The sequence below is a fragment of the Colias philodice genome, chromosome 1, assembly GCF_061535455.1.
Source record: "Colias philodice isolate Cphi_HAF_F1 chromosome 1, ilColPhil1 Martin Lab GWU primary, whole genome shotgun sequence".
In the NCBI taxonomy this organism is placed as follows: Eukaryota; Metazoa; Arthropoda; class Insecta; order Lepidoptera; family Pieridae; genus Colias; species Colias philodice.
Genome location: NC_143086.1, coordinates 9216138 through 9242924, shown reverse-complemented (window position 1 = coordinate 9242924; position 26787 = coordinate 9216138). Strand labels below are relative to the sequence as shown.

General features: G+C 33.2%; 2 protein-coding genes across 11 annotated transcripts in view; one reads left to right on the top strand and one right to left on the bottom strand.

Moving 5' to 3' along the window:
- Positions 1-9532, bottom strand: part of LOC149491284 (coiled-coil domain-containing protein AGAP005037) — a 181497-nt gene extending 171965 nt beyond the window's left edge. For all 10 annotated transcript variants that reach the window (XR_016315801.1, XM_089696889.1, XM_089696832.1 and 7 more), the window contains exon 1: positions 7768-9532. Coding sequence is in view for 9 of the 10 variants with exons in the window: in XM_089696889.1 (XP_089553015.1) it covers positions 7768-9508 (1741 nt within the window). In the remaining variant the exon portion in view is untranslated. The remainder of the gene's footprint in view (positions 1-7767) is intronic.
- Positions 9533-14305: 4773 nt separating this feature from the next.
- meigo (Solute carrier family 35 member B1 homolog meigo) lies at positions 14306-26731 on the top strand. The gene is made up of 7 exons (XM_089715072.1): positions 14306-14697; positions 16646-16768; positions 17188-17421; positions 21867-21928; positions 22211-22358; positions 26265-26400; positions 26592-26731. The coding sequence occupies exons 1-7, from the start codon at positions 14506-14508 to the stop codon at positions 26654-26656; spliced, it is 960 nt and encodes a 319-aa protein (XP_089571198.1). The 5' UTR covers positions 14306-14505; the 3' UTR covers positions 26657-26731.
- Positions 26732-26787: the final 56 nt, after the last annotated feature.

The window sequence follows — 26787 nt, the reverse complement described above, 5'->3', positions numbered from 1 at the left end:
ATACCGTGACATGCTCGCCGTTTTACTCGCCGCTCGGTTCTAATACGCGAACGGCGACTGCAACGTGGTCGGGAGCAAAACTAGCACAGGTCCTCCCTCGATAACGTCCGGCTGGACTCTGGCTGCACTGACGTGGTGCGCGCGAGTCGCATTTTACGTATTATATTTTATATAGAAAAAAATAAGGGCTAAATTAAAAATCTATCCAAAAACTTCCCTGTAAAACCTGATTAGTAAATGAAATGTCAAATTTTCATAAACATAGCGTTCCCCTAATTCTCATAAAACTGATTATGCTTTTAAAATCGATGTTACTTCTGATTTTTTTTTGATCGAGTCAAATGTTTAATATTGTGTTTTTATCCAAAAAAGTCACTAGATCAAACGTTTATCTGTGCTATATATTTTTTTAGGATTTTAAATATGATGATTTCTATCCAAAAACCATGATTTAGAAACATACATTTCGGAGCAGGGCCCCTTAAGCTTCAATTAAAATGATTGTTGCCCGCACCACCCCAATACCGTATAGGTACGAGACATGTTACGATGTATCTATACAGTACTTCTATTCAAAAAACATTTAGCAATGTTTATGTTATGTATTTTGATAAGTAGATAATATAGATGGAAGTAAATGTAAATGTAACCCTTTGTTGGTTTAATAGTAAGATTGCGATAAGGACCTCAAAAATGTTTGTTTTATTTATTTTGTTTTTATTTCATCGCTTTCCGTCCCATATTTGTTTGCGGTTTTGTATTACGTAAAGAACGTCAATATGCCGATGGATGTAAGTATTATCGTTTTATGTATTTTTATAAGTTTTATTATGTCAACAAAATTCGCTATAGCAAATATTTATTTGATAGCTTAATGGAATGCCAATACATTTACTGCAGAGCGTACTTTCTTTTTTATTAGTTCTACCATGGTTCTACCTTTATGTTTGTATGTTGTTTCGGCTGGTTGATGAATTGAGTATTTGACGTTAAGAACGTCTCAAGCCAAATGTTTAAATGCTGCTTAAATATTTTCTTTTATATGACATAAGCTTTCTCAATCCTTAATCAAATCAATTCTCAATTCAGAATCCTGCCTTTATATTTAATTAAAACTTTGTATACTTATCAAGGACCTTTGTGGATACTTTTTTTTAGGTTCTATCATTATCGTGGTTTTTTAAACCTATATAATTATATATGCATGATTATTTTAACACCCTTTGATTAGCTTCACCTGTATGTTTGTACGTAACCGATTCCTTTAGATCGGTGGCAATATAAAAATACTTTTATGAGTTTATTTTATTAAGATGCTTCTCTTCAATCCTTAGTTAAAACTTATCAGACATTAGACCCCTTTTTAGAAAGGGTTGTTTCATGTTACCTATTCGACTAATAAGTTTTAACCAAGGTTTAATAATCTCCGCTAAATCGTATATTTGATTTAATTTTAACTTAGTTATATATTAAGTATGCAGTAGGTATAACTAAACTTGTGTATTTACCTTATTCTAGTCTATACCCTTTAGATTTATCTCATTTTTACACACAATGTAAGAAGATCCTTATTTCACTGATATACATGTTATTCCCATATGTGTATGCATTTCCAAATTGACTATTCAATGCATTCGTTGATACTTACTGAATACTTGTTTATCATACCCACGACGTTATTATCAGATAATATAGGTAGGTAGGTATATATTGTTGCAATTACACAAATTCAATTCAATGGCATAAAATCGATTATAATATTATATATAGGCGATAATTATTTATTAATTGCTATCATTATCTGTGTCAAAAATTACACCACACCCTAAAATAAACTTTGTCATTTTCAGTATCATTCATCGAAGAGGATTTCTATTTGAATACGAAGCCACATGAAGTTTGGAATGCTTTTGATTGAATGAAGGTAGGGAAAAACCATATAAAGGACAAAATATAATCCATTCTGGCCAATCAGCTGTTCCCGTATTACGCAGACTTTCAGCGTATTGCCGACCTTGGATTCTGTACACGTGAATTCTCTGATGTAGTACGCTATAAGCTTCGCAGGTATTACGACATACTAATATTAAATTGTCAAGGTCGATGTATAATTGGAAAATTTATTCACTCAACGATTTTTCCTTATTATTCGGCTACAATTTACGAATACGATTACGTAATGCACGACTTGTACATAGGTACGTTTTCTTAAAATAAAAAATGGTAAAATGGTAGATATTATGCTTAAACAATTTACTCTTGTCTAGTTAACGGCGTAGTTACGAAAATGCGGTAAAGGTGTAACATTTTACGGATGGGTTTTGTCATAACTCGTCTTAGTAACTCGTTAGGGCCAAAGGTCGCGCATGCCATGTAACAAAATACATGCGTGCGTGAGTTTATTATTGTTTTCTATAAGTAGAAATTTATAAATATCCAATTATTTTTTCATAGTTTTGCATTACGTACTTATAATCCTAAATCATCAATATGGCTACCGTTCGTGTATAGCAATAAAAAATCTTACATTGCCTGTCTTTTTAACGTTGTTATTGTTTTTTTATGTTAAATGTTTATTTGAGTTTGTAACTTCTAAAGTGAGAAACCTACCATGTGTTTGAGATTTCTTCACAAATAAATCAATTTTTATGTACGCTCGTCATACCTAGGTATATCCCAAGTAATAAATCGTATAATTTTTTTTTATAAAAATAACATAGGTACCTCATTAAGGGCTGATTTTTCAATCTTTGGTTAAAACTTATTCATCGAATAACGTATTAATCTACCATTTCAAAAATGTATTATAATTGTCCGTATTTGACAGTTTACAGGTGACATTTTAATATGTTCGTGTAATACTTTATTGGACAGATACATTTTAATTTTTAACCAAGGATTGAAAAATCGGCCCTAAATCGCTTCGCATCCAATGGTTAACATTTTTAATAAAATAATTTTCAAATGTGTACTAAAATGAAATAAAATATAAAAAATGTAACACGTGGTTAAAATATTTTTGCTATTTAAAATAAAAGAGTGCTTAAAAATATCGCATACTATGCTAGTTAAAGCTTAATCTAATGTAATGTCTATTTATTTATAATTAATCATGTAATTTATTTCAGTTTACCAAGGATATTACATAAATACCATGTGCATCGCCTGCTGCAGCTGTAGGTATTGGCAGATGATATAATATTTTATATTTACATACCCATACAAAAATGTCCCGCTTTTAGTGTTTACCTACATATTCCTCTATAAGACACACATCCACCATTGCTAGGATTTCTTTTTCATTCAATAGAGTTCATGAAACAATTTGAGACAGACTTTATGAGAGATTATGATTCACACGGAGGCAGAAGCTAAAAATTTAAAAATAAAAAATGTTTCATTTGTTTTTAAATGCATTCTTATAGCAGCCCGGCTTTACGCGGTAAAATGGAAACAAACGATATCGCGTCAACGACTTCGAATTCACGAAACTTCTGCCACGTGCTTGCTAACTTCTGTAGGTTACGTGTTAAAACGATATACATTCCTGATACTATAACGTCGTAATGCAAATGCTATACGGTTGCTTTTCCTATGCACACGTTTACCCCCTAGACCAATCAAAATATACGCTAAACTTTTAGATGCAGTGCGCAGAATCGAAATTGCATAGTCACACCCTTGGCCCGGCTGGGCGTCGCTTTGCTGAGCAATTCATCACGTGTTCAACCCCGTACTCCCCCGACGTCCATGCTAGCGTAAATTCCTTTGAACCACACCCATGCTTCTGAACGGAAAACAAACATCGTATCGCGGCGTCTCGCCGTGTTTAGACATAACGCTAAGGTAAGCGCATACGATATCAAGCTCCAATGAGGCTACGAGCTTACCTTACGTTTGGAGCTTGATATCACAGTAACTGTTTGGTGTTTTTTAACTGTTGCGTGTTGATATCGACGCACTGCTGTCAAGATTCGCGACGCATAGGGCGCCGTCTGCGCCCTTGGACGCCCACTTTGAAACTGATACGCATGTTTTTATTAAAGTTTGAGGTTAGAATGTTCGTCTATTTCGCCCCATGCTCGGGCTTGCACAGGAGCGCCATATTGATGCTGACAATCAATGCGGACAACGACCTTGCGCTGTGGGCATTCTACTTTACCGACGACACCAACGATTTCAAGCTACGCGCTTGCGCAGTGCTCTTCGTTTGGGCGCCAGCAAACATTACCTTGCCTTGCTCCGATCAGAGCACATTCATTGCCATTTGTTCCATTAAACAGAACCGACAGTTTCCAAATATAGCATCGGAAACTAGGTTAAAACACAACGCGAAAAATATAGTGCATCGGGGTTCGTATAAATAGAACGCGTTTCCTTGTATCGTAGTCCCATTTTACATTTTAGAGATGCCATGTGCTTGAAATACATAAACTCATGTGACAGAAGAACCAGGAGCAAAAATAACATGGGTAATATCAAGCAACACATTGATCAAGAAAATTGTACATTTTTTCTACAATAATATATTTCTAAATATTTTTTACAGATACCAATATTAATACTAGGTTTATCATAAAAATTTAATTTACTTAATTATTTTTGTTGCATGAAATAAGGAAATAACACATTGAATATATATTTATATATATTTTTTTTATTTATTTACAAGTAAGAAAATAGTAATATTAAATGATAGTTAAAAAAGATACACAAAATAATCACAACTGTTTTTATAAATTGTTTCATGTAAGTAATTAGATATAAGCTTCCTTACAGACACTCGTGGACTCAATAATGTATTCCAGCAGCCAGTGTAAGTATCCTACTTTTATGACGTTATGGATGTATGTTTTGCATAATTAAATAATGCCTTGAGTGTAGCACTAGGACGCGAGCACTGCAAGGGCGCCACTGAGTCGCCTATCGGTATAATACGGGACATGTACGAAGTGAACCGACGCGCGCTGTCTGGGGCAGGGCGGGGCGCGGTCGGGGGTGGGGGCGACCGTGAGCGCGGGGTAGGGGTGACCGTGAACGCGGGAGCGAGGGCGGGCGGTTTTCCACCCTCACTCGTCGCCGGTCTCAGGTGTAATCCGTCTGCGTTGAATTTTAATAGTGTTCTAGAAAACTTGTGTAATGGAAACCTTTCCATTTTAAGTATTGTTTGATATTAATTTATAGTATTTGATTAATAATATATTTTTATAGTTAGGCTATTAGTGATGTTATGATGGACTAACGCGTGTTTTTCAAAATTATTCGAAATTCCCCTGCCAGTTTATTTGCTCTATCATAAAAAAAATATTAATATTCTTGATTTCTTTCTTTGAATACGAACGAATGAATGAAGTACAAATAACGTAGGTCGTAGACGCTTATATTAATATTCATTAAAATAATAATATTCAATAAATTAAGTTTTCAGTTCGATATAGGAGCAAAAAATACAAGAGCTAAATCTAATTACTTGAATCCAAGATAGCGGTCGGGAGGGGTGTTGAACGAATAAACTTTAATGTGTAATTAACTCGGCTCACTTCTCCATCTAGGCGACCACTTCCCAACAAAAAGAATATATATATATATATATATTACGCCACAAAACTTTCTCGATTCGATTGAAACCTTTCACGATAAGTTTCCAATTTCGTTAGAGGTCGTAAATTCGAAGAAAAATTATATATTTCATATAATAATTGTATTTATGTGGACATAATTTTCTTCCAAAGTAATTTCGTTTAGAGTGGAATAGTACGAATTTATCAATAACTAATAGGTACTTATATTAAAGGAAATTACAAATTAATAAATAACTAATTTTACGTAAAAACGATATCCAAAATACTTAATATTGTCATGTTTATAATCTCATCCAAAGAAAAAGACCTTTAAAAATAGTTTTTTAGATAAATATGTATATATATCTTATTTTTAACAAAAAGAGCCTCAGTCTCATCCAATTAACGAGAAAAAAACATTCGTAGCACGTCGTAGCAGTAATAACCCAAACAAGGAAAAGGATAGCTAGTAAACGATAATAGTATTGTGTTGTTGGTACACAAATCGAATATTATGTCTACGCTATCAATCCGTGACGTCAGACACAGCTGAGTTACAAGGTTACGAGGCCACGTAATCAATGACGTAGCGCTGACGTCACGGCTGCGCAACCCAAATAGGTATTTATAAACATCTGGATTCTGAAAACTAGATCGATGAAGTGCTTTTTTTTGTTACTGATTGTAAATTATATTTTTGTTTTAATGTTTCTTTAAGATAGATAGGCACTACTTTTCTCGCTCCTTTGAAAACGTTATATTATATCAATTGTTTTTGTAGAAATATTATGTTGAAAACAATATAAGAAAAATTCTGTATACTTACATGACTTGCTAAAATGCTGCGGATTAAGAAATATCATAATTTTTCTCATTGTATTTTCGAAAAATAGCACGTCGACGTCGACCCGCAACGCGTTTTAATAAAATGAAAACGCTCGCGATGCCAAAAACAAAAGCTAGGCTTAACATAAAACAAAAACATAGCGTAATAATCGCCGCATTTTTCCTCTGTTTCTATTCAAATAATATTTCATACGGAACTATGAGAGCTATACGCGGTACAATGTGACAAAACAAAAGATATTGTTGCAAACGCCAAATAAACCATAAGACCAACAAGAGCGAAGCACTGCGGGTAAAACCGCGGAGCACAGCTAGTTATTCATAAATTTTTAGAAGATTGAATGGTGGATTGAATGTAATAGAAAATAACCTGAACATAAAACCTAAATTAAACTTATTAAATCAGATATCGTAGGTACAATATGTCGCGTATCATATAAAATAGTGTTTCTTTCAATTAATAATAGAATGAAATAAAAATTGTATCCAATGAATGAAAATTCTGTTTATAGAACGATGTAGAAGTTAATCCTTGATCTTGATTGATATGAAATACTTTTCATTTAATCATTTGAGCTTTCATTATAAAAATCACATTGTTAAATTTGAGTAGATTTAGAAATTAAAATAAAATAAGAACTTTTATTATTAGCGTCAAATTTAAAGTTATTGGATATTGTATTTTTATTTTGTTAAGGTTAAATATACGAATATCGTTTGACATAATTAGTTAGGTAGATTAGAAATAGTTAGAAATTAAATCAATTAAAATATCAAATCCTTATGCCAAAATGTAATCGTTTACATGAAAAATAAACTAGTCTATAAAGTATTGCAGTGCAAGTTATTCAATATAAAATTATTATTCAATAAAAGCCACTAACCTCACAAGAGATTAGTCGGTAGAGTTTATTTAGCGCGATGATATTATATTTTGTGGTGAAAATATTTCAGATATTAAAATGTTTGAACAAGTTGGTCAAGGTTACAGCATAACACGAAAAGATTACAATAATACATAGTGCACTTTTGATAATGTCACTAAAATGGTCTACTTGTATTGACTTTATCAAATATTTTTCAGTGCATTTCATTGATACATTGATATTATAATACTTATCGTGTTTGAAGTCACCTTCACTCATCTTTACGATGTGATTTAATATAGGTATTTTCCTTGGTATTTTCTCAATTTATAAATTTATCCTTGATGCAAAACAAAATTTGTGTATTAACTTTAATATTGAAAAATGTTAAATAAAGCATGATTAAACGACTAAAAATAAATATAAATACCTAAATAATAATTTCCGCGTAACATTCATAGAATATACAAAATAAATTATATGAAAATAATTACCTTTTCGTTCGTCGTTAAGCAATATTCGTTGAATTTCTCCAGCCTCCGATCCACTTTCCGATTCTGAATAAAGAGACTGACCACCAGATGCACGTCCAAATCTGTTGTTGACCAGTTTATATAATGAAGCACTACCACTACTAACACTTGTTGTCCGAATAGGGGGCTGAGGTGGTCCCGCACCGTTCTTTATTATCACATCACTTGGCAAAGGTTTAAAGTCAGACAGTACAGAGTTAGACCTCCTTTCACTGTACAATTTTGAATTATTGGAAGCAACCGACGCACTATCGTCATGTTTCGATCGATTATCAAAACTCACTCGTTTTGAATATTGATTACCAAACCCTCGGTTCTCCCGATTTAAAGAACCATTCTGATACGTAGGTGTATGTTGACCAAAACTTATAGGAGATGTTACTTTTTGGGTATGTCTATAGATGATATCAGATTCTGGATAATAAGTCTTATTGCTTATAAATGAATCTGTTCGCCGTTCAGGAGCACCTCTTGTAAAAGGGGATGCTGAATAGGAATTAGTCGGATTACGCAAATTTCTAGCTTCTTTAGTACTTGATGGGTAGGAATTTATTCTGGGATCCAATACGAATGAATTTGGTGAACTGCAGTTAGATATGGAATTGGATGCGTTACAGGTCGGCATAGTAGTGTTCATAGTTTGTCTCATTATGTATTCATCTTCTTTTTCTTTCATTTCTTTAATCTTTTTCCAATAAAACGCTTCAACTCTTTGTCGCGTTTTGCCTTTGTCAAGTGTACTTGGAGTAGGCGACTTTAAAACATCTCTAAAAGGCGACGTTGCAGGTGTTGATTTTGTTCGAGTACTAGATCTGCTAACTGAATTTCTACCTTCTTCTCCTTCAATAATTATTTTTCTTACGTGTTCATAAGGCGATACAGTCAATGGCATATTGGGAAGTCTGTGATTCACTGCAATAGGCGATGTGGGCGCAGAATAATGGTATGGCTTTTTCTTGTTATCATATACATTTACAGTATAATTCGTTTTCGTATAAGGATTTTCACCAGGCTTATGCTTATCAAGTGATAAACTGCGTGCTCTTATTGGCTGTATTGTACGTACTTCGGCTTCTTTTTTAGGTGATATTAAAAATTTTGTGCTTACTCGTTTGATTTGAGCTCCTACTGATGCTGGATTTGTTTGTGCTGCTTTATAAATTTCAATTTCATCTACTGGTGATATTCTTTCAATAAGTCGTTCTACAGAATGATAATAAACGTCAGGGTACTGCGGTATATCTCTCTGTGTATTGTTGGACCCCGGATACATAGCAAATGTTTCGCTTTGAGGTTTAGGCGGTACTTGTGGTCGTGCCACGTATATTTTCATGTTAGTTTCTTGAGCAGCAGGTAAATCTGATCCGTGATTGTGTTTTCTTAATATAACACTATCTGACACAAGTGTGCTGCTAGAGGAATCTTTCGACTCTTTTTCGCGTTGGTTGTTATTCCTTGAATACGTCGTAATGGAGAGATTTTCATAAATTCTTTCGCTTTGATCATCTTGACCAGAAATGTTTCGCTTTTCGTTCGGACTTGACATCATGGTTTGAGGATTGTAATATTGGTTAGTAGATTGACTATTATTAGCCAATTTCGAAATAGTTTGAACATCCTTCGGTTTATCTTTGGACTTGTGAGAAAAAAATGGAAATATTTTTCGAAAACTGCTGGATTTCTTTCGGCTACTTTCGGACATGATGAGAAGTTGTTAAATAATGTGTTTACCACCTGTAACAACCAAATGCAACTATTGTGATTGGCACTTATTAAACTCGGTTGTGTAAATGTAAATGTAAAAAAATTACGATAACAATGTAAGTATGTAGTAGCAGATGATTAATACAATTATAATATTATCTAATAGGAACCTTATGCTTACAGTCTGGAGTCTAGACCAGGGGCTCCCAAACTGTGCGCCGTAGAAAGTTAAGAGGGGCGCCGTGAGTCGATCTGGTTATATTCGCGAGTATCTTTATTGAGCGCTCGAATCGCTAGGTTGGGTGGGTAGGGCGCCGTGACAAAATCCATTTACGTTATTTTTATTTTCTTTTTTGCTGACCCTACCATACGTCAGTGTCAGCTTTGGCCGCCATTGAAGATTCGTTTCTTTAATGAATCGCAATATACATAAATTAGTTTGCGGTAATTAAGTTTAACTCTTTGACTTAACTATTTTTCCAATAGGAAATTTGTTTTTTCTATTTGGGTTGACTTTAGAAACGTGCGGCACGAATTTCGGCGCGATTTTAATTTTTATCGATCGATAATGATGCCCCGAAACATACATTAGCGGCTTTTCGTGAGGAAACGTGTAATTACAGAGAAATCTTTTTTTTTAATTTTCGAGATTATGTTCAAAATTGTTTGAGTTACATTGACAAAACTACAAGAATTGTGTTTGAAAGAGATAACAAATGTCTTAATGTACCTACATATTAAAAACCATAGTTCATTCAAAAGCATGTTGCTGAGTGGACAACAATTCATATGGATTATTGGCGAGCATATGATTGTTTGGGGATATGGATATGCTCATAAAAAAGTTAATCACTCAGACCCAGACAACCTATTTGTTGCCCCTGACCCATTTGAGTCCCAGTGGCATGATGTAAAAAGATTTTTAAAAAAAGATAACTATAACCACCCAGCAAACTTCGGTGAAAATATTATAGAATATGTGGAGACGCTCGGTGGAAAAAATAAAATGGATCCATTCATTGCCATTGTAAATTGTATCAAACATGTATACAAGATTTGAATAAATAATTATTAAAAAAAATGTTTTTATTGTATGTATATTGCACACAAATTGTTAATCACAGAACCGAATCTGTCCACCCCGATTCCACGTGGTACTTGTCTGTCATACACTAGAGTGTATTAAAAAAGTCGGAGGCGCGGAGGAGCGTGGCGCCCGCGTGTGCTGAGGAGCAGGCAGAGTCAAGCGAGCCATAGGCTGAGGCTGGTCGCCAAAGGCGACCAAAAAGCCGAAGCTACGAAGGCGAGTGAAGACTCCTGCCTGCAACGATGTATACGGGGGCAAGCGCCACGTTCTGCAGCGCCGGAGCAGTCAAGAAAGCCCATAATATTCGATACATTTCTAACTACATCACTACATACATGGTATAAAACAAAGTCGCTTTCTCTGTCCCTATGTCCCTATGTATGCTTAAATCTTTAAAACTATGCAACGGATTTTGATGCGGTTTTTTTTAATAGATAGAGTGATTCAAGAGGAAGGTTTTAGTATATAATTTATTATGTTTTAGACGAAGCGGGCGAAGCCGCGGGCGGAAAGCTAGTATAAATATAATCTCAAAAAAAAATAAAAAAAATAGAAGGGGGGGTTTCCGCACCCCCCCACTTTATAGGGGGTCTCTCCTTACCTCCCCCCTCCCTTTCCCTCCCCTCCCCCCCCTTAATTCGTGCCGCAAATTTCTAAAGAAATACCTTATATTTACCTATATTTTGTTTTTCTGTTACATTTTTGTTAACCTTTATTATGTTAGTTTGTTTTTTATTTAAACACTCGGGTGGAAGTTATTATAAATGATCTAGTTATAAAGTAATGATCAAGTTTATGTACCTTTAGATTTCGAAACTCAACAAATTTTACTCACAAGTTATCCATAGTTCGTCTAACTTTGAGATGCGCGGGGTCACTTAGTAAACACAAACAACGAAGACTGCAAATCTTCCAAATTAATGACTACATGTCAAAACTCCTATTTACTTGAAAAAAACAAAAATATAACCTTATACCTCACATACAAATAATAAATCTAACTCATTTCGATAACTTTGAAGTTTGAGTTTGAACTTTGAAGGCCACAACTCCCTAGTTTCCACGACAATAATGTTTTTGAAAATTATACTTTATCCCAAACTGATAGAGTTTCTACTGTGTATCGTTTTAATTACCTTGTAAAAGTTACCAGATGACGAACACGTTTCATTTCACGAAAATACTATTTATTATAAATTTCAGTTTAAGTTTATATTAAAAATAAATTATTATTAAAAAAATTAAAAAACAAACTTTTAGGTCAGAAATGTTTGGAGTTTTATTAAATGAGACTAATATAATGATAACTTTTATGTACTGATAATTTATTTATTACACTCTATTAGTTTACTCATTTTATTGGTCGTTCCTTTCTTAGACCGACTTTACGTATTTTATTAACCGACTTCAAAAAAAGGAGGAGGTTCTTAATTCGGCTGATATATATGTATGTATATACAGGGTGTAATCGTTAAGTGTGCACAAGCGATTATTCCGTAACTATTGCAGATATCAAAAAACTTTAAACTGAAATCAAAAGTACTTAACCTAATGAGTAAAATGGCCATAATATATTTAAAAAAATAAAACGAGAAATATCCAAAAATGTTACATTAAACGCTCCCATACATTTTATTTCCCATACACTTTGTATTCATAGCAGATTTTCGACGTGACGTCCTCATTGTGCAATACAGTCAGGAATTCTATTTACAGTTTCTAAATGAACTTCCCTTCAAATTTGCGAAGTTATTAAAGCAGAAAACCAAAAACAGAAAGAAAAAGCTAAAATCTCCCATACTAAATGTATGAGAGGGTTTAATGTTAATTTTTTAGATATTTCTCGTTTTATTTTTTTAAATATATTATGGCCATTTTACTCATTAGGTTAAGTACTTTTGATTTCAGTTTTAAGTTTTTTGATATCTGTAATAGTTACGCACAGACATGTATTAGTTACGGAATAATCGCCTGTGCACACTTAACGATTACACCCTGTATATTTAAAATTTATGTTGAATTATGAGGATGGTTCATATGGGCAGATAGTTATTAAAAAATAACATGTACCACGGGTAAGCCGGGGCGGACCGCTAGTTGAAACATAAAAGCTAACAACAATAATATTAAAACAGAAGATAGCTGTAGATAGGCGCGCCACGAAAGAAGTCTCGTACGCAGTGCTGCTCATTTAATTCGAACGAGCGCGAGCGAGAGACGGATATTTTTCTGTTTTTATAACTATGGCGCCGCAAATACATTGCTTGTGTATAGATGTTTATAACGAAAAGCTAGAGAAAATTAATATAAGATTATTATATTAAAAAGATTTCTATGAGTTATTTATTATTTTGCACTTTATATGTACTTGGTTTTAATCTAAATTGGTAACAAGTGCGAGATGTGCGAATCCTCTAGACCCCTCAACTATATAAGTACATAATGATATTATTATACAATAATATTGCTATGTACTAATTAATGTCAATGCAATTAATTATTAGTCACCAACATTAACAATATTTTTTCTAAAGTAATTTATAATGGTAGTTTGTTCTTTCGTGGATAATTAGCGAAGATATAGAAAAAATGCAAATATCGATTTTAATAAAACGGCGACGGACCAATGATGTATCAAAATCTTAGGAAGCGTTACAGCAAAATAAAAAAACCACCGGCACCACTTATTATTACTTTGTAATTTTTAAATTTTTGTGTGAACTCAAAAATTGTTTTAATAATTGTATAGTATGAAAATTGAGAAATTCATGAGTTTATAAATAAACAGTGCACAGTTTAAGATACACAGTGATAAGGATTTTATATATTTGTACTCATAATGCTTTTATGTATTTTGTTTTCATTTACAATAAAATAATAGCTTAAAGGGTGTCTTCCGATATGCACTGCGACCACTGTAAGGTGTGACGTCAATTCAGTATACTGTGAAGCCGTTCCTTTATAGCCAGTTATACTGGTTACGATTTAAAACGGAACGCAATCCAGTATACTGTCAGCCGCATTTTTTGACGCAGCATTCAAATGAGTGTATTAAAGTTTTATAGAACATAAAAATAAACTGTTTTGGAGTACTGTCCAATTAAAAATATTTTAATTAATATTAATTGTAAATTGAATTTATAATATAATAAAAGTAAGTACTTTTTCATAAAAAAGAATAAAAAAGAACTTTCAGCTCGTATTGAACATTTTCAACACAGTCTAATAAAGTTAATTTTTGCAATTCTTCCATTGTTTTATTTATTAATCCAAACTTATTACAGAACTTTAAAATTTTCTGATTATACTGTAGCTTTGTTTAAAAGACGTTAGGCACTCGAGTGGTTTTGACTGATCATATTGCTTGCTCTGTGGACTGATCACGTGATCAAAGTACTGCGAGTACCTTACCTCGAAAACGCCAGTGCTCACAGTAGAATATGGCGGCGATTAATGACGTCATAAATTTCCCTAGGGTACTGCGGCAGTATACTGGCAGTCCATAACGAACGAATTTTTCTACAGTGATAGCACTGTGCAGTGGTTGCAGTGCATATCGGAAGACGCCCATAGTAAATAACCAATAGCTATAACTTTTTGTTTATGTTGTCTGTGGTCCACTCTGTATAATATGTCAGTTTTAGATGTTGTCTATGATAGACTATTGAGTATTGACGTATGTAGTACGTACCGTACCGTGTACGTCTACGTGTACAAATAACATTTGATATTTTCGGATACCTCAAATCGGTTTACTTTCAATTTTTGAATAAAACATATAATGATACGTGTCCAAAAATTTTGTAAAGTTGATATAATTGTATCATACCTTTTATGAAGGTATAGTTTCCAGAGAGGCCGAGGTATTTGCACCGCAAGCAAATTTTATTACATTTTCAATATAAAAAATGAATAAAAGTAGGAGTGAAATTCGCTTTATTACATACGCGAGTGGAATATTTTTTTGTTACTTCATATATGGGATGCTACAAGAGAAGATAACCAGGGGTAATTACGGTAATAACGATAAGTTTACATGCACCCTGTCCCTGGTGTTAGTACAATGTATTGTTAACTACATTTTTGCCCAGATATTAATGGTAAGTATAACATATCTATCGATTAGTTAATTTCTGATTGCTGACATAAACATGTCGTTGTAAACAGTTTGAGCCCAAGCCCTACGTATTTCTACATTTATAACAAAACGAAATAATATTATGTGAACCTAAAATACCATCTTATTTTAAACATCTTATAAATAATCCATCATAAATAAATCGTAATTGCTAATGGAGATTGCCTCCAACTTGGTTGTTTCTTGTTCTTGTGTGGATGATTCCCTATAGAATCCACAGTCATACAATCTAACAATGATAACTATGTGACATAGGGACATTTATGTTTGTTGGAGTAAACTGACTTCTTGTCAAGTGGGCCCAAGATGAACAGAACAGAATTTTCTTTTTTAAAATACAAGAACAGTATGATGTATAGTAGTCTAGAGAGGGTTTCATATGTTGATTATTGTAACCTTTTTCTTTAAAGACTAGACATTCCTGTATCCTAAGTAGTCAGTTGAATAGGTGCTCTATTTAACAAAATCTACTCATTTATCTCTCCGTAATATATACATATAGTATCAATGTATTTCACTAAGACTACTTGGATTACGTCTACTAATTTATGAACAATATAATATCTTATTTACATTCAATATGATTCAGTAATACACACAGTGCAGTGTCTTCCTGAAGTTAAAACATTTTAAACATGAACAATAATAAAACTTAAAGCCTACTCATGGTAAATATTAATAGCAGCAGTTGATAAATATTGTTCATAATCATTGTTAATATTGATGGAAACTTTGTGTAAATCTTTATACTTAGGTTGTGTGAACCTCCTTGAGTTGATGTGACTCTGGAATAGCTTGGTTTGGATCACTACTCCACACTTCAGCCATGATTCATTTCCATATCTCACTGCTGCAAATATTTCTAAACACATCACCAATAATTGTGGAAAAAATGTAGTCGCTGCTCTAACGAGAACTTGTCTACATGCTGATAGAAATATGCATATGATACTTTTAACTGAATAATTTGAATGTATTAAATAAAAGTAGTGTTTCTTAAAATAACTATTGTTAAAATAACATGGCTTATGTATACTTGAACTATTAACTGTAGCTAGATTTATATTTATTATAGACTTAGTACTAAACTTATATAGTTTTTACTATATTATGGGCTTAGAATAGACAGATCCAGTATAACCTTGGCTTGAATTTAATCTAAATTTGGCAGCTATTTTGTGCCTATATCTACATTCAAGAATTGTCTGAATGAACTTTATGTATGACTTAATAGCAATTGCATTAGTAGTAATATTATATAGTCTCAAATTAATGTTTGTATTTCTTAAATATTCTAACTAAATTCTACTTAATTTGCAGTATTTAGTAACACTCATCAAATCTTATGACTGATTACTAGATTAGTATAGTTAATCTGCCTGTATATTTGTTGATAAGCTTACTTAGATTTAAAAAAGCAAAACATTTGTAATTAACACACTATGATGCATTATATATTGCTGATTTTTTTGCATATTCAGTTCTCTATCAAGGGCAAAAATGAAGAAGACTAGAAATTCCTTTGAATGAGATAGATATGTAATTGTTTTACAATATAATATATTATTTTCTTTTAACCTAAGGTTTGTCACCAGGCATGATGATATAATAATTTACATTAATGGTGATGAGTGTACATTAATATATTATATAATTTTTTTGTCTTTGAAATACATCGTCAGATCTACACTTGCTTGCTTGCTTCCCATAAAATCAGGAGTAAGAATCTATTTTTGTCCCAGTGTTATCAAACCTCAGGTTACAACTAATCATCTAGAAAAATAATGTTCAATAATATAGTAGATTGTAGTTTTTTATTGTTTTATTTAATATTTTATACTTCATTCAAACCAATATCTCAATCTATTTATTTAACTCATTTCATAAATACTTTTACCGTATCTTTGCAGCTATCCTGGAAACATGAAAAGGATACTACAAGGAAAATTTATTACTTTTCCTCAGCTGTTACTTACTTATTAGGCATGGTCAGTTCTAACATGGCCTTGCAGTGGATTAATTACCCAACCCAGGTAAATAACAATTGTATATAGTTACTAGCTGTACCCGCATTTTTACCTGACGATGAACACAAACATTACTATAAAGTGAAGTCCCATGTCTGCTAGTAGGGGGAAGGGCAGATGCATTATGCATATAGTTATCTGTTTCACTGAACGGTTTTCTTTAGGGATAAGTAGGTGATGAGCCTTCTGTATCCTGACAGACCAAGACATTTTTGTTTTATTCATCTCCACTGGGACTCAAACACAGGATCCTTCGGCTCTATGCTCCTGTGTTAACCAATGTTATACCAAGGAGGCGGTCAAGCATTTCTATAGCTTATGTTGTATTCTCATGTATATATGTATTATTCAAATAAAAATAGTAGATAAAAATCTGACTCATATTAAAGTTATTAAATATTAAAACATGAACCTACAATTTTCAGGTGGTGGGGAAAGCTGCAAAGCCAATCCCCGTCATGATACTTGGTGTGCTTCTTGGCAAGAAAGTATATCCTCTCAGGAAATACTTCTTCGTACTTCTCATTGTGATGGGTGTGGTGCTGTTCATGTTCAAAGATCAAGCCAAGAAGGTCACCGAGGAATCACAGGGTCTCGGTATCGGCGAACTGTTGCTGTTCCTATCTTTGACCATGGATGGCTTGACTGGTGCTGTTCAGGTAAATATTTTATACCATATGAGCATAATATCAATGACTTCTTCTATATATGTGATAGTGTATATTGATGATATGTAATAAATAATAACATTGTAAGTTAAATCATGTTACGTTTTATTTTGTTAAAAGGAAATCAGAGACAATTATTTAAAATCTAGTTGAATTATAATATGTGCATTATCTATCTTCATATCACAGAGGTCAGAAATGTTTACTGTGTTTATGATTTATCTTATTTATTGAAGTCCTTTTTCCTATCTGGACTATGGGTATGAATTAACAAATACATTGTTAATGATGATTATTAACACATATTGGCCAAGTTTCAGATACTTTTCATCTATACATATAATAAAATCGTAGGAAAGTCAAAACTGTACATTGAATATTTTTTTAAAAGAATACATAATCCATGATCTATAATCGATATAGAAGCCAAAAACATAGTTTTTAGAATTTTTGTCTGTTTGTCTGTTTGTCGGTTTGTCTGTTTGTCTGTTTGTCTGTATGTTTGTCCAGGCTAATCTCAGAAAGTACTGCACGGATTTACTTCAAATTTTGCATGAATATTACTAACAGGTCGGGTCAGGCTGTTATATACATATTATCATGCTATCACCTTCGGGGGAGGAGCTGTGAACCTTTATTTTTCTTACGTATTCCGTGTACTACGACAGCGTACAATATAAAGACTCATGTTTAAATGTTGTTTTTGAGTAAGCCATGCTATTGTCTACCTTTACACTATAAAAACTACATCATTTAAGTAATTTTGGCAGAGAAACAGTATAATGAATCTTAGTAGTATAAAGACAAATTTAAAACAGCGCCATCTATGAGATTTCATTAAAATTAAATCAATTTACATAATATTAACGCTCCTTGGAAATTCATAATTTAAATATTATGATGTTGGTGAGGTTGTTTTTTTTTAAAGTTAAATAAATCATTCATATCTTCCCAGAGTCCATTTCAGGTGCGCTTATATTTCATGTGAATATACTAAATTTTTATAAGTGAGGGTAGATGTTTATTATTTGATGTCAAACAAGACACCATTACAGTTATATAGGTAATAGATGTAGTATTTGTATTCTCTTTGGGTAATAGTAGATAACAGTGATTGTGTTCATTGGTTACATTTTTAAAAATCTTCGGCTATTTTTTAATTTTCGCCTTCTTGCGTTCCCACAAAAGGTAAGTTGTAGCTTTAATATTTATTGTTTATTATAATTATATAGTTATACTCATGTTTTTAATTAGTTAAAGTTATGACTTATGACAATATAAGAAAATGATGAAATTTTATTTTTATGTATAACTTTTACAAGACTATATTATACGCCCAAAGAAGGTCACTTTAGTTCTTGATAAAACTTTATTTGTTAGTAGCTTTTTAATAAAATTAGGTACTTATCTTTTGATTTTTTTTTATTTACAGATTCAATGTTCATAAAAATTGACGATTTGCGTGAGGATGTAGTGGAAATTAGTAACCTTGCGCGTGGTCAATCAATACATATAATAAAATTCTAGAAAAGTGATGTCTGTACAATAAAAATATGTAAAAAAAAAATAGCAGGGGTTATTATTAAATCGATCCCAAACCCAAAACTGTAGTTATAAATTTTTTTGTCTGTTTGTCTGTATGTTTGTGCACGCTAATCTCAGAAACGGCTTATCCGATTTAGATGCGATTTTCATTAATATATTGTAGTAATCTTCATTTAACATTTAGTGTTTATTTCATGTTAATCGGTTCGTAAATAAAAAAGTTATGACCATTTAAGTATTCACGGCGAACATTTGCTAAGGCATTCTATTGTACACTATACAGTGTACGATAAAACGTAAGTTATCTGTTATACGCTACAGTTTTTCCTTATAAATGTCCAGGTGATCATATCGAAAGTCCCCAAGGGTGGGGGGGTAAGCTGAGGTAGTAGGGGGGGAAGGGGTCAAATTAGAATTATGCTTACTTCTAGGTAAATTTTATACATAAAATGTCCTTTAAATTATGTCGTATTATATTTTTAACCCCCGACGCAAAAAGATGGGTGATAAGTGTTTGACCGCTATGTGTGTCTGTTTGTGCCACCGTAGCTCGCTAACAGGTAATACGAATTAGATGCCTGTTAGGCAGCATATTTTCCGACGCTGGTTCTTAGATAAAGTGTATCAAAATCGGTTCATCCATTCATTATACCTAGGTATATAGAGGTAAAAGTGGGAATGTGGGAAAAAATATTAGTTATATTTTTATCCAATTCGGTTTATCCATTTATTAGATTACAGCGGTAAAAGTGGGAATGAACAATAATCGAATGTGATCAAATAATATACTCAAGCGGCATATCAAAATATAAAAGAGCAACGTGTTTTATCGAAATCGGTTCATCCGTTTATTACATTTAGGGGTGACAGTGGTTAGATAAATAAACCAAATGGAGCATCAAACCACAGGATATGACGTGTACATAATACATATAGGTATAATTAGATAATATGGTTTACATCAAAATCGGTTCTGCCATTTACTAGGTGTGGAAAGAGAAGGGTTGAAAGTCTGTGAAAGAAGAGGGGGATATGGGAGCGGGAGGATAGCCACACCCTGGAAATTTTGAATTCTACTCAAAGCCACATAGGCCTGGCTCTTGGCAATTTTTTTTTCCTAAAGATACCACTTCTTTTGCCACTGTGATCCATTACAATTTGTGCACGGTTACGGCCCAACTTAAAAGATGTCAAGGAGCAACAAACTTATAGATATCAATATGATGTAGGAATGTAATGTAACCGCAATCGCCGGTACAGCCTGAAAATCAGCGCTGCTTTTGTGCAGCATTTTGCTGAGGCTGTCTCCGTTTGCCTAATTGTAAGATAAATTTTATAATGTGTTTGGCTGTGTTTTTTTTTTGGCAATAAATTTCTTTTCTTTCTTTCTTTTTCTTTCTAATATGGAGGTAGAGGTCAAAAACTCACTTGAAAATATCACATGAAAATAAGAAACCGAAGTTAAAAATTTAAAAATTAAAAAGAAAAACCCAACGCAACGAAGGAAAAGGAATAAATAATAATTTTACAAACTTCCCGACGATCTTTAAAATTAAGTACCATTATAAAAAAAATATAATTGTATATGATATGATAATGATGGTATGGCAGCCCCGATGACTTTGTTTTTTTAAAGTGAAACTTTTATTACATCGTCTCAAACTTTTTGGTCTGTGTAGCGCATGTCGCGTGACGGTCGGCTGCCGAGTAGGTATAAAGCAGTGTTCGGAACCGTACGATAATTATTATCGTACAAATACGATAATTTTGTGCCTAAGTTTCACTTTTACCGTGGTTTCATAAAACCACAAAACATTTTTATTTTTATAAATATTTAAAATGGTATTTATTTTTAAAGATCTTCGGGAAGTTTGTAAAATTATTTATTCCTTTTTCTATGCACTTTTCTTCGTTGCGTTAGTTTTTTTTTTTTAATTTAATTTTTATTGCACGGTCTAAACGGTTTAGTTACTACAGGCGTGAGACAGGAAAGATCTGAGCGCTGAGACAAACGTCAAAACGCAAAGGAATAGAATCCGCTATCGATACTAATTATTGTCATAAGCGTATGATGTTTTGCTAAGGATTTGTTCACCTTACCAACGACGACGACGACCACGAACAAAATTTTCATCCAGTCGTAATTTAACAAAATTGTGCTAAACACAATTAAAAATAAATTATTAAAATTTCCTGTCGTTCTGGTGATTGGAATTTTTATTTTTGAGATCAACGAATGAAAAAATAGATTTTTCGTAGAAACGGTGGCTCCTAGAAAACAATGTATTTGAAGTTTTTTATAGATAATTTTACCGTTTCTACGAAAAATCTATTTTTTCATTCATTGATCTCAAAAAAAAATTCCAAGCACCAGAACGACAGGAAATTTTAATACTTATTTTATTTTAATTGTGTTTTGCACAATTTTGTTAAATTGCGACTGGATGAAAATTTTGTTCGTGGTCGTCGTCGTCGTTGGTAGGGTGAACAAATCCTTAGCAAAACATCATACGCTTATGTCAATTAGTATCGATAGCGGATTCTATTCCTTTGCGTTTTGAAGTTTGTCTTGGCGCTCAGTTGCTGCATGATATATTGTCAAAAACATCCATACAAGGAAGGAAGAAAAATAAATTTGCTCCCTTCCCTCCTGGTGCCTAAAAATAATATGACATAATTTAAAATAAATTTCACGTAGAAAATTAACTAGGCATTTATTTTTTATTTTTTAGCTCAGTTTAGTAATAAATTTTACTAACAGTTCTTTTAATTATTTATGGTAGTACGTGTTTATTCAATAAAAGTTAAGTAGTCACCTACTATGCAGTCACTATTCCACGCGGACGAAGTCGCGGGCACAGCTAGTAATATGATAATTACATGCATTTCAGGAGCGTATCAAGACAGAATCTTCTCCAACTGCTTACGCTATGATGTTGAATACAAATTGGTGGTAAGTATATCAATACACACACAATTTTATTCAATAATGATTATACAATTTTGGTAAATTAGTTGATCTGGCGTCAAGTGTAATTGAAATTATGTTATGTATACATTTTGATTAACTAAGGGAACATTGCCTGATATTTTAAATGAACCGATTTTAAGTTTCTTATTTTAATATGTCTTTTATTTTCATATAATAATGAAAATTAAACAGATAAACTATACATAATTATGTGGTGTATATTATTACATTGATTTATGATCACTTAAATTGTATATATTCTAGGTCCTCCATTATTCTGTCCATTGGGGTGCTATTAACGGGAGAATGCTTCAAGTTTGTTGCCTTCGTGAACCAGTACCCCGAGGTGTTGATGTATTTGGCGGCATTTGCTTTGATGGGCGCGCTCGGACAACTATTCATATTCTTTATGGTATGGATATTTAACTTAATAGACTGATTGCATAGCTCTATTCATATCTAATCTATTCCATAGCTCTATATCCTTTTAATTCTACATAGACGTTTTGTACCGTTTACACGTGAATTTTATCTCAAACAATCAATAAAAAACAATAGAATTGGTAAAATATTCAAACATTCGTACATATTTTTATAATTATCCCCGTGTTTATTAAATTTTGAGGAAGTTGTTATGACACCATTTTTTTATAGGATTGATATTCTATCCATATTTTTTACAGTACAGTTTCCTTATTTTTTTTATATCCAAGAGGAAAACTGCAACTTATCTTAAAGCAAATATATTAAGAATGCTCTCAGCTGAAGGTGATAGGTTAACTCTAAATCCATACTTATAATATTATAAATGCGAAAGTAACTCTGTCTGTCTGTCTGTTACTCAATCACGCCTTAACTACTGAACCAATTTGCATGAAATTTGGTATAGAGATATTTTGATACCAGAGAAAGGACATAGGCTACTTATTATCCCGGGAAATAGGATAGGTTTTATCCCGGAAATCCCACGAGAACGGGAACTATGCGGGTTTTTCTTTGACTGCGCGGGCGAAGCTGCGGGTGGAAAGCTAGTTGTTATTAATTATTTGTGCCATGATTACAACTATCCATATCTATACAGATAGTGTAACACAACACTAATTAGTACAAAGTTTAGATAATAATAATCCATCAAAATCGAAAGAACTGATAATAATTTAAATCTAAGCCCGGCCGTACACGGACTGCTCGGGCAGTTACGGGCTGAGCGACGTACACGGACTGCTCAAGCGGTAGGTGACGGCTTGAATCGGTCTCAACTTCTTTAAACGGTCCGTGTACGGCCGCCCTAAATCCAGTGTGAACAAACCAAATTACTTTTTGGAGAGAATTCGAAAGCTTTCTGTGGGAGTGAACAGAAAAGTTATCAACTTGTATGAACATTTATATTCTGACAGCCAGACCCAATCTTATAATAATAGCTATGTACTTTATAGTAGTAACTCAGGCCCCGGAACCACAGATACAATAGAAAATCTATTAAATCAGACATTACTTACTAACTGATTTGTTACAAAATGACTTGTGATAAGTCTATAGTACTCAAACTGAATGTTTTGTGGGCTCAATCTCTATTGACTGGCGATTATATAATGTACTAGCTGTGCCGCGCGGTTACACCCGCGTGGCCCCACTCCTGTTGGTCTTAGCGTGATGATATATTATAGCCTATAGCCTTCCTCGATAAATGGGCTATCAAACACCGAAAGAATTTTTCCAAATCGGACCAGTAGTTCCCGAGATTAGCGCGTTCAAACAAACAAACAAACTCTTCAGCTTTATAATATTAAGTATAGATTAATATTATCAGTTTAGCATGACAATTATTTATTCTAAAATTATCAAGTAATTGTAACTAATTGTATTTATTATAAAAAAAAAAATATTCGTTCATTATAAAACATTTTTGAATATTAATATAACTGGTACATGGACGCAATACAATTCACATAGTCGCGGTCTTTTTGGAATTTAGTGTTTTTTTTACCCCTGCTGCAAAAATATTTATATAAGCTTAACGTGTCCGTCTGTGTATCTTTGTGTGGTATTGTAACTCCTAAACCGATTTTTGTTGTCATAGATAAATTTATGCCGTGTGTTCTTGGCCACGTTTTATGAAAATATGCTTAGGATACATCAAAATCAAATTTCAAATTCAAGATGGTTGACAATAGGTAATAGGGTTGGGTACTGTAAAATCAAATTTAATGTATTGTGTATACATTACAATTAATGAGATATACACTCACCGGCACGGAATCTTGGCCACTGCAAATTTTTGCGTAAAATAACACTATTTCTTTTCTACTACAAAATTCTATTAAAATTTAATCAAAACTAGTTACTTTAATGTTTTTACTAACTTTTAGTAATAATTAGAAGTTTATAAGAAGTACTACCGCGTAGATTAAACAAGAATTTACGCTTTTCCTGTGAAATTTAAATGATGCACAAAAATTAGAAAGAACGTTTCGATATAGGGTGTTTCCTTCTCTTGCCTTAAACACTGTTTGCATCCAGTCTGGCATACTCTAGAAGACATTTTTGATGTCCACTTGAGCTATAGTGTACCAAACGGCCCCAGCTGCATTTATAAGCTCATCTAACATTGGTGGTGGGTTGGAATCGAACTTTATGTTTCTTTTAAGCATTTCCCAGATGTGTTCTATTGGATTAAGATCCGGGCTACGAGCTGGCCACTCCAATTTTTCAATAATAACCTCTTGAAGGTACTCTTATACGCATCGTACGACACGCGGACATGCGTTATAGTGTATTAGTAGCAAATTTTCTTCACTGATAAACGTGTAATAGGGTTGAACATGTTCCTGGAGAATTTCCTCGATATACCTGATCAAATTCAAGCCATTATCTACGATAACTAACTCCGTGCGAGCATCGGAACTTATACCTCCCCATACCATTATTGACCCTCCATGAAAAATCGCAGTTTGAGCGTGGTGATGGGTGAAAACCTCTCTTCTCGTCTCCTTTATACTGACTCTTGGCTATCAGAAGCTCGTAAAGTGCCTTAGCAGTCATCTGTGAACACTTCACGAGCGCACTGGCTGTGGGTCCAGTTTTCATGTTCTCGTGCAAAACGAAGACGTGCTTCTCTGTGATATCTGAAGAGTTCTGGACGGCGTGCTGGTCTGCAAACCTTCAAATTAACTTCCTTCATTAGTCTTCTCACCGATTGCTCACTCACATTTATTATCCTGGTGTTTTAGAGCCGGTGGCGTATCTCAAAAACTGTCAGAAAGCCATTTCTGAGTATCTCTTGAACAATAAACGGGTCTTATCGAGCTGATGAGCACCTCACGCCTTCATTTCCTGGTCTGCACGTGTAGCTGCCAGTCTCCTGGTATCTTCTCTATGCATAGTGCATCGCTGAACGTGGTACGTACTGTACATTAGGTACTTTATGTTGCGGCAGTCATTGGTCTAACATTGTGATGGCCTGAGCAGGTTGTTCAGATGTGAACGGCATTTTTTATTGTTTGTTATGATCATTGACTACAGTACAACAATAACAATATCTTAAAACGGCATAAACGATATCGAAAAAAGTTTAAATCGAACAATTCGTAACTTCGGCTTAACCGCACAAATCACAAATTTCGAGTAACTCTTAAAAAGTGGTAAAAGATTATTCTCAAACTTAATGATTTCTTACCATAAAATTAAACAAATAATATGTTAACATATCTGCATACAAAAAAATCGTGAAAAACACTTCAAACTTTTTTTATCGGCAAATTTGTAAGTGGCCAAGATTCCGTGCCGGTGAGTGTATTTACTTTGTATATAGGTATACTAGCTTTCCACCCGCAGCTTCGCCCGCGCAGTCAAAGAAAAACCCGTGTAGTTCCCGTTCCCTTGGGATTTCCGGGATAAAACCTATCCTATTTCCCGGGGTAAAAAGTAGCCTATGTCCTTTCTTGGGTATCAAAATATCTCTATACCAAATTTCATGCAAATTGGTTTGGTAGTTAAGGCGTGATTGAGTAACAGACAGACAGACAGAGTTACTTTCGCATTTATAATATTAGTATGGATTAGTTATATCTTAATTTAAAACTTGTAAAATGGTGATTTGGCAATACAATATCTGACGAATGGTAAATATGTACATTGTAACCATGAAGCTTGCATTTGTAACCATTGTAACCATGTTATAATATATTTGCATGCTCAATTACAAGCCAGAATGTTTAAGAGTCTATGTAATATATACCTACCTAACATCTTTGTAAATCTACATTCTGCAAATAAAGAAATTTGAACTTGAATTTGAAGTAATTTCGTCTTTTTCCAGGTGTCTGAGTTCGGTCCATTGCCCTGCTCTGTAGTGACTACAACAAGGAAATTCTTTACAGTCTTAGCGTCTGTCATCATTTTTGGCAATGTGCTAATTTTCAGACAGTGGATTGGCGCAATTTTCGTCTTTTCTGGTTAGTAAGATGATAATATAAATATTTTAGTTTTATTAAATTGTCTCAGGATTATTTTTATTTCTATTGATTTTTATGGGAATCTCTTATGGGAATGATTAATGTAGTGCTTATTTAATTTGTACGCAATTGTCTATTTATTATATTTGTTTCAAATGGTATATTATTTTAAAGTTTTGCTTTTTTTTCAGGTTTGTTTTTGGATATCTTCTACAGCAAGGGAAAATCCCAACCGAAAAGGGTAGCAGATAAGTGACCTAATTTGATTAATTTGTAAAGAAATAGATTTCGTTTTAACATCCAAATTTATTTATTTATTCGAGAAGTTAAATTTAAATTAAATTGCATTTTTTATTCAAAAACAGCAAAGCGAATGTATTCTAATTA